General features: G+C 48.9%; 1 protein-coding gene across 1 annotated transcript; it reads left to right on the forward strand.

The window, feature by feature from the left end:
• The first annotated feature begins 230 nt into the window (after window positions 1-230).
• On the forward strand, window positions 231-3,127 carry CCDC177 (coiled-coil domain containing 177). Its single transcript, XM_057367039.1, has one exon. The coding sequence runs from the start codon at window positions 372-374 to the stop codon at window positions 2,268-2,270; it is 1,899 nt and encodes a 632-aa protein (XP_057223022.1). The 5' UTR covers window positions 231-371; the 3' UTR covers window positions 2,271-3,127.
• The last annotated feature ends 6,396 nt before the right edge of the window (window positions 3,128-9,523 follow it).

Consider the following 9,523-nt stretch of genomic DNA (forward strand, 5'->3'; position numbering starts at 1 on the left):
CCAAACCTGCCGCAGGACTCTGAACGCCCCCCACGTCACCCCGAACACCCCCGTCACCCCGAACACCCCCGCGCGCACCACCGGACACAACACGCGCGTCCTAAAGTGTCCCCACCCCGCCCCTGTGCCCGACCGGCCAAACACAGCTCCCCGCCCCGGGCACCCCCGCCCCCGGACACTGCCCCTCCGCGCACAACACCTCCCGCGACCTGCCCCCTCCTGCACAGACACATCCCAGCCCAGGCTCCCCGGTGCAGACGCCGCCGCCCCCTCCCAGCCGCTTCTCGCCCCTGCCCGGGGACACAAAGGGGTCTGTGCGCCCGCCGCCCGCCCGCTCACCCGCCGCCGCTCTCTGCCCCGCAGGCCGAGCCATGGTGGAGCCGCCGGCCGAGCCTCCCCCGCAGCCCTGCCCGGCGCCCGGGGGGGCAGCGGGGGGTGAGCCGGCCCGTCCTGGAGAGCAGTCGCCGCTGCTGCACCTGGACCTGTACAACTTCGACTGCGCGGCGGCGGAGGGCAGCCGGTACGTGCTGACCAGCCCGCGGTCCCTGGAGGCCTGCGCCCGCTGCGCCGTGCGGCCCGTGGAGCTGCTGCCGCGAGCGCTGGGGGACCTGCTGAGAGAGGCGCCCGGGCGCTCCATGCGGGTCGCTGCCGGCCTCTACGAGGCCTACGAGCGGGAGCGCCGCCGCAAGCTGCAGCAGTGCCGGGAGGAGCGGGAGAGGATTATCCGGGAGGAGAAGAGGCGGATCCTCGCGCCCCTCGGCAGCCTGCCGCCTTCACCCGCCGCCCGCGTCTCCTCCCGGGCTGCGGCCGCAGCTGCCGGTGGACCCCGGACCCATGGCGGGGGGAAGGCTAGGGCATCGAGGGGTGCCAAGGGCAAGAGCCACTCTCTGGACTCGCTGCAGAAGCGCCGGGAGGGTAGCTGGGGCAAGACCTCCTCCGAGTCGGGCGCCTCATCGTCCTACAGCGGGGAGAGCCTGCGGGAGCGCGGGGGCAAGGTGGGCGGCCGGGGTCGGGGGGCAGCCGCCGTGAACGGGACCCTGCTGGGGCGCAGCTTCAGYCTGGGCGATCTCAGCCACTCGCCACAGACTGCCCAGAGAGTCGAGAGGATCGTCAGGGAGGTGAAGAGGAAGAAGGGTCTCTCAGAGGTGCCTGAAAGAGACAAGAAAATCGCGGCGCTGATGATCGCCAAGCACCAGGAGGCCAACATCCTGCGGGAGCAGCGGCAGGCGGCCCATCTGCAGTGGGACAGCCAGCGGCGCCTGGCTGAGCAGCGGAAGGAGCAGGAGGAGAAGGAGAAGCAGCGGGCCCTCTTGCATGGTCAGCGGATGTGGGAGAGCCAGGTGGAGAAGCGGCGAGGGAGATTGAACCAGGAGCAGGAGGAAGCCGCCCTGCTGAAGCAGAGGCAGCTCCTGGTGTGTGAGGAGAGGTGGCGGGAGCAAGCGGAGAAGCAGGAGCGACTRCGGAGGGAGAGGCTGGAGAGGGCCATCCAGGAGGATAAGCAGAAAAAGCTCCATCAAGAGCTCAACCTGAAGGCAAAGGAGGARGTCAAGAAGGAGCACCAGGAACGAGAGGAGCAGCTCCTGCAAGAGAAGCTGTCCATCGCTGCGCAGAAGAGGCTGAAGAAGGAGGTGCAGCTGCAGAAGGAGAAGAGACTGTTCAACCAAGCAGAGAAGCTAAAGCACGAGGCCTTGCTCAAGGAACTGGCCAAGCAAGAGGCAGAAGAGAAGGAAATGCTGAAGGCATCCCTGAAGATGAGTTTGACGAAGGCTCAGGAGAACTACGAGCAGCTTGTGGAGAAGAGGAACCAGGAGCTGAGGGAGAAGGCCAGGCGTGAGGAGATGCAGATCCAGAGAGCTAAACTGGCAGCAGAGAAGAAGGAAAGAGAGCAGAAGGAGCACTTGGAAGCACTGGCTAGAGAAACAGAGAGAAAGCTCCAGCATGCTGCCCAGGTGGCTGAAGAGGCTGTACAAGAAAAAGCCCGCAGAGTGGTCATGAGCCGTCTGGAAAAGGAAAAACTGCAGAAGATGAACAAGCAAAAGGTGGAACAGTATGAGGACCTAAGGCGCAGGGAAATTCTCCTCTCTATAGAGAGGAAGCTGGAGAGAAGTGAGCAGATTTTCAAGGAGAAGAAGACTGTCTTAGAAAATGCCAGGTCTGTTGCTCGAGCATCCTTCCACGTCCGAGAAAAGGTGCGGGAGGAGACAAACATGCGCACCTTTGACAAGATGGCTTTCGAAGCAGAACTGCATGCTCACCTTAGTAAGAAGTGAAAGATCTCATCATGGATGAGTGAGGATGCATCACTGGTTGCCCATYGTAATGTGACAGAAAGCTCCTTGGCTGAGCATTTAAAAAACAAGGAAAACCAACATCCACCCTAGTTTCTTATTTTGGGGGAGCAGGGTACCGCACAAAAACGTGGCAGCTATTTCACATACTGTTTTAAATCTTGTTTTTCATTCTGGGTGTRTATTAAGGACTGACCTCAGTCATCTTTACAGAGAGGAAGCAAGTTTTTGTGTCCTCCACCCCACAAGCACATGTATTTTCTCAGAGAGGGATGCAAAAGTCTGCTTGAAGCCTCTGGGTTACTGGTTGATTGTTAGTAGTCAGAGATGGCTACTGCTGCATTCTCCAGCTGGAAGTGCAAGCAGAGGTTACTGATACTAGAGCCTGCTGAAGAAGAACCAAAAGCACCCAAACTGATTCTGCCAGGAGTGATRGGCAGTTTGGTTTGAATTACAGGACTGCATTTTCAAAGCTGCTGCAGCACTCCCATGCTGAAGGGAGGAAGGCTGGAGTACAGAATGCTGTATGCCCTGGGTGCCCCTTGCCTGCTGCTGGTACCAAGCTAGGGAAAGCACAGATCAAGGCCCATGTAAGTAGACATCATGATGAGAGCTGGGCAGAAGCTGTCTGAAATTGCTCACAAACACTATTTTGTGTTTGCTGTTTGTAACTGTTGCCCCTCCCAGGTATCCTCACCTCTCCTTCTTTCCAAGTTTCTCTTACAAACATTTTATAGGCTGCATATAGTGAGACATTGACCCAGCTCTTATCATTGTCTACTGAGCAGGGCAGCATTTCTCTGTTCACTGGTGCTAACAGCTGAATTCTTATACAGGGCACAAGAGTAGCTGCACAAAATAAGGTACATTACAGATTCTCTTAGGTGAGGATCATGTATTTTTTTATAACAGTTAAATCAATACTGCTTAGAGAGAACTGAGTCCTGCTGCAATTAAATGCACCAGTAATGTGAAAAGCCTACCTGTACCCTGTGTGCAGCATTCAAATGCAACAGTGTTCTGCTCCAGGTTTTCACCTTTACTCTTTGTTGAGTTGGAGTTGCAAGCACACATCCAAAGCAGCTACTTTGCTTTTTTCCTCTGGCTCGGGGCAGCATCAGCTCTGTGTTTCACCATCCGTGATGCCGTATTGGGTTGCTCTGGTGATAGCAGTCAGACCTGGAGCGTGGAGGAGAAGCAGCAAGAACAGACAGGATCTCATTTCTTTGCGGATGCCTCTGACGTACAACACAGTAGAAGAGAAAACCAGAAGAAGGTTGACATATGGCACAGACATGCTGTCTCTCATGCGTGGATTGCTTACCAGAATTTCCCAGGAGGTAACAGCAGGTCAAAACCCTCCTAGAAGGCTTTAAGGAAGGTCTCAAATGAACAGTAACAACAATAGACCAAACACACCTTGTGCCCTGCAAAGTTAGAGACATTACACGAAAAGTGTTGAAAATGAAGGGATTTTTTTTTTATTTTTATAGAACTTGGCTCTTTGAATCGTGGTACGATTGGTGGTGTTAAGGGCAGGCAGCACAAAAGTAGGAATTAGGGCACCTGAGCAATGTTTTCTCTGTCAGTTATTGGCTCACTCTGTAATGCCAGACAAGTCCTTATAGGCTGGACTTGATTCTGTTGGTATAAACGGAAGTGGAGTTGGGCTCTTTGGGTTGCTGGAACTCACAGGAAATAATAAGACTCGGCTTGGCAAAGCACTTCAAAGACTTTGGACAAATGTTGCTTACAAAGCACAAAGTAATATTTTATTTATGTATCTATTTATTTATTTATTTATTTATTTGAGTGGTTATTAAAGTAAAACATCCCTTGGTGAGAAGCATTAATTAACACCAAAATCTGGTAGCTGTGGAAAGGACAGCTGCCTTACTGTTTCCAGCAAGTAGGCTGTCCCCTCACCCTCAAAGCAGCAATTAGAACAGTGAAACAAATCCTGCTGTACACTGGACGAGGTCCTTGAAAAAACAGTCTTCTCCAYGTGTTGTCCATGCCACGGTGATCTATGTTTGCCCTTGTAGCTGCAAGGACCTAGAAAAGAGATGGCCAGTGATCCAAATACAGCCAGTACAAAATTTCCTTTGTTCCCTGACAGCTCTAAAGTTCGGATGAAACCTGCAGTCACTCCAGTGTAGCCTATGTTTCTTCTGGTTTGTAGYCCCTGGGGCTGCAGAGGAAGTCTGCCAGCATGGATGTGAGGGCTTTTGCTTCCTGTGTCATCCCACTGTGGTTGAAATTCAGTGCTTGGTTCGGTTAGCAGAGGGAAAATGGGGAGAGCTGGGAAACAGTAGAAAGTAGGCAAATGGTAGTGGGTGAATGAGCAGGCAGCCTCTAATTGGGGCAGCACTTTTTCCTTAAAGCTCTACTGCAATCTATCCGAACACTGTCCAAACCTCCCTCTGACAAGGGTATTTCCAGACTGAGAACATTCTGCAGCCCAGGAGATGTGTCTTGGCCACTGAATGTAATTACATTTGGGGTCCATCTCCTGCTGCTGACTGAGTTTGACACCTTGGGGCTACAGCTGAACTAATCAACACAAACMTACATGGTGGTAATTGGATTGGCAAACTAGTGTTYCTATACTGTGCAGTGTACAGTCAAGTTTTGAATGTGCAATCTAAGAAAAAATATTTTTTTTCAAAAGACACTGATCTGTGTATGGATCTTTTTTTTTTTATTTCTGTAGTGGTTTAAGTCCAAAGTCAATGAAATACAGTGGAGTTTATGAATTTGAAATTGCAGCATGGCAAATTTAAGTCAGCAGTTTGGATGGAGGCATGAGAGGTATTTCTTGGGTCTGCTTACGCTTCTGTTTATTTGAGCTAGAATTCTACTGCTGGATTTCTGTAGAAACAGAAATGAAACCCTGGGTCCCAGGTAAAAGTATGGCTCTTTCAGATGGGGCTTATTTGGTGGTTTTGCTATTGAAATTTAAAAAAATATATATTTAGAATTAAATAAATTAAAAAGAATTAAAAATCAAAGCAAACAACATGGAGCAGAAGCACTGAATAAGGAGCAGTTTCTTTTGGTTGAGCTCGGGAGGAATTTTGGAACACAATGGAACACATTTTGCATATTCACAAACTATCTTGTTTATGTGGATTATCTAGTTTTTGACTGCATCTGGGCTAAAACTGGAGCTCTTCAGTGCCAGAGAGGGTACCAACAATCTCATCTGCATGCTTCCTCTTTACACAAAACTCATCACTAAAACACAGTCTCTCTGTCAAGGTTGAATTTGGCAGATACATTCAAAAGCTATTAGGAGGAGCAGCTGCACCACCACTAGTTAATATTTTACATTGTAAATTTTAAGCCAGTTTACAGTAAGTTCTTTCACCACATGAACCAGAGGATTAGATTTCTCATTTTGATTACCTGATATTTTCCTGTTAGGATGCTTATGGAGCTCCAGGCTCATTCTGTGCTAAAATTTCTCCTGATGCCAGGGGAATTCTGTTCACTAAACAAATGCTGAATGTGCAGCACAGACAGATTTGAGAGGGGACTTAGTTTGATGTGCGAGTCTTTGTTAAGCCAAAGCTGGACAGGGAAGTGTGGGAAACATAGAATTTGCAATATATAGTCAGCCAGGCTGATCATATCCTACCTGAGGATCGCTTCTCATTGCTTCGTTTGTTGCATCAAAGACTTGCTTTCAGCTGTGAGTGTGCTGCTGTCAGAGACAAAAACGTAATAGTTGAAATGCCATTTTGAGCGTGATTTTTTTGGTTTGGGCTTTTTTTGTTTTTGTTGGGGTTTTGTTTTAAGGAAGATGCAGGGAGATGCAAGGATCTGACACAAAGCTAGTTGGATTACAGACAGTAACAGTGACTACAGTGACTGTCTCCACACAGTTCTGCTCTGTGCACCTGGAGCTGTGCTGCTGTTTAAGTAAAGCAGCCACTAAAACCAGGAGAGCAGAGGTGCACTGGGATCTGTTCTCAGATCACACAGGTTCCCTTCAAAGCAATCAAATGTAAGCTCTAATGCTTTGCTGAGTCAAGCTCACAGGGAATTTAGTTTGTTAGGATTGGACTTACCCTTCACAGTTGTAAAAGAAGGCTGTCACAGGCAAAGAAGAGGAAGACAATGACTTAGCCCTTCTGGAAATCAGCCCCGAGACATCTACTGTGCAGCGCAGCAAGGGRATGTTGCAGTGTGAGCTGAAGGAGCCCTAATACAAACTTGAGGGAGTGCAGCCCCACAAGACCTTGGCAAGCAAGTAGCACTCACTGTAATGAGCCAGTACAGAGACACGRTAAGAAAAACATCATGATTCTGGACAGGTGGCAGCTCTGCTCTCCTTTTTGATGAGATATTACTAAGGGGTGTTTTTAAGACAAAATACTGTGAAGAAGAAAAAAAATGCAAAACTCTTCCACACAAGATACCTAGAAACAGATTCCCCATCTATGGAGAGCATCCAGCACTCTGGGGATGCCAGTCWTCAGAACCTTCGTAATGGAATGTGCCCCACATGCCTCTTAACACCAGGGCATGAAAAGAATTCAGTTCTAGATCTGCCTTTTGTGTCCTTAGCCCATTGCTTGAGCATGCTGCTTCAGTGTGAAACATTACCTTGTTATTGTAAGATTCTAGTCTGAAAGGATCCAAATCTTTCTCTGTTAACTTTGCATTCATCTCCTACATCCCTGCCATTCAGCAAAGAATCATCCTTATTACGAACCACTCTGGCAGCAAGAATTATCCTGTATTACAAAACCAAACTGCCAGTGCTATTTTGTTCTTATGCRCTTCACACAGCTCCCTGCATCTAATCTGAGGACCTGACTGTGAGGTAAACTAGTTATTGCCCCCAGCCTAAGTACAAGCAAACTGAAGCAGAAAGAACTGATGTGATTTGCCCCGGGCCATGTTGGCCTCCCTGATCTAGCTTGAGCTCTCACTCCCATCCTCCCTAATCCCCACGCAGTCCTCTAATTAACCTCTCCAGGTTGCAGTGGAGGGATATTCCCTGTGCCTCTGCTGTGGCAGCTCCCCTGACTCCTGATCTGTGGCTGGTGCTTCATGGGGGATGAAGGTTTTAAGCCATCAGCCACCACTTCTGGGCATTGCCCCCAAACCCTGAAACAATTTTAAATGGGGGCCCTGAAGGTTAGATAAAGGCTGCACTAGGAGCCCACGATAGGGGCAGGTTGAGAGGAAGATGCATTAGCAGAAAAGGGAAAGAGCTACAGATGAATGAATAAACATAGGYTGAGTATCCTTATACCATCCTGGCTAGCTAGAATCACTTAGATCTCTATGTATGACAGCATACAATAACATTCTTTCAGCACATTAAATTTACAGGGCCAAGTTAATCCCATTAGTCACCTCTCTAGGGCCAGCAGAGTTATTCCAGGACTGAATGCAGCCTAGATATATTAAACTTTTCATTATTTATGTAAATCACAGTGGCTTGGGATAGCTTATGCTTTCAAGAGCTTGGTGGAAATTTCCTCCTGCCTGAGCAATACTGGGGCAGTAGGATGGGAGGGTCACATATCAGTTGATATTTTTAGACTGGGTGACAAATTTGTCAATACCCCAGTGCTGGACACTGTGTTCCTGGGTGTTTACAACACAGTGTCTGCTTAAGCTGCTCAGTGCAGCTGAGGGGAAGAGCAGCTGGCCAGAAGTACCTTGTCAGTCAGCAAGGTAAACATTGGGGAGTAAGAGATTTGACTCTTTGTCTGTTGGGGCTACTGGGAATGTTTTGGTTTGTAGGAGGGTGATGTGATAATTTAATCTCTTTTTTTTTTAATCACCTCCAAAGTAAGCTGTGCTATTTTTGACAATTATTTAATGATTTATAAGAGACAGGAAAATAAATGAGGAAGGGAGCTCAAAACACAGATGTGTAGTTGAAGCTGAAAGAGGTTTGCTTTTCCCTCCTGAAAAAAGCAGTATTATGCCAGCAGGTGAGAGTTTTGTTAAGTGCCGGGTTGCATGCAACTTCTYAGACCCTAGGAGGGGACCACTCTGTTCACAGGCTTTTCTACTTAYACACCTATCTCCTGCACATGCTGACAAGACAGGCTTCATTTTTATCTCCCAGCAACAGCTATTTCTTCAGATTTCAAGGAAAAGGTGAGATCCATGACCAGGCACYATTTTCACTGTAGAGGGACTGCTACACAGCCATCCTGGGTGTACTCGGTCCACATCTGATGTGCACCTTGAAGGAAGAGTGGTACTTTGTTCTCATCAGGGAATTTCAGCAGCCCTCACCYAGACATTCTAGGAGCCTCTGCACCATTTTTAGCTCCCATCTGAAGCTGTCAAGCTGTCCTTGTTTCCTAGTTTGGTCCTGAGGCTCCTGCTCCCATTGCCTGCAGCTAGGTACCTGGGGAGCTGACCACAGGGTGCAGCCAAGTGTTCATTTGTCTGCAGAGGTTTCAAGAAAAYTAATTTGCCTGCTCTTCCTTAAACTGGGGCATGTCTGTGTATGAGCAGCTACAGGAACTGCCTGAATCCAGGCTTTGGGTGGCATAGATTGAAAACCTACAGAAGAACCAGGGTGTGGTGGCACAGCARATGGATGCTATTGATTTATTTTTAATTAACACTGCCGCTGATTTGTTTCCCTTGCACTGCTTTCCCAGACAGTACCATGAATGGGGCGACACCTAACTGCTCCAGAGGAAGTGCTCAGCTGTTGCCCTCCCCACTTAGACCAGTGCTTGGCATGGGAAGCAGTGTCCCTTCTTGCCTGAGAGCAAAGCTTTCCTTTCTGGAACCATCATCGTGTCATGCACAGGTGCTCCGGGGACAGGCTGGCATCCTAAGATATATCCACGCTGTCAYCACCATCACCAACTTCCCCTTGTGAACTGAACTCTACCAGTAAATTCGATGTATCTCATATATAGGTGTGCATGACCTGTCATGACAGGAATTCTAGGTGTATTGTATGAGCTATAAGCCATGATGTTGCTTTTCCTGCTGTCAGTTTCACCTACTGCTGCTCAGGAGGAAGTAAAGCCAGGGAAGATTGTTTCAGTAAAGCAGAGGTAACCTGCCTGCTCAGAAAATGCTRGGCAGGTAGGCAATGTGAGGGCTTCAGGGCTTTATGCAACACTAGAGCACCTGACAGGTTAGCTGTAGATACACTCCATATCATTTTTCATGGTAGATGTCACTCTAATTTACATCTCTTGAGTGCTGTGAGTCCTAATATTTTCCAGGCAGAAGGCACT

The sequence above is a fragment of the Malurus melanocephalus genome, unplaced genomic scaffold (genome assembly GCF_030028575.1).
Source record: "Malurus melanocephalus ecotype Western Australia unplaced genomic scaffold, MMel_1.1 scaffold_2, whole genome shotgun sequence".
Lineage (NCBI taxonomy): Eukaryota > Metazoa > Chordata > Aves > Passeriformes > Maluridae > Malurus > Malurus melanocephalus.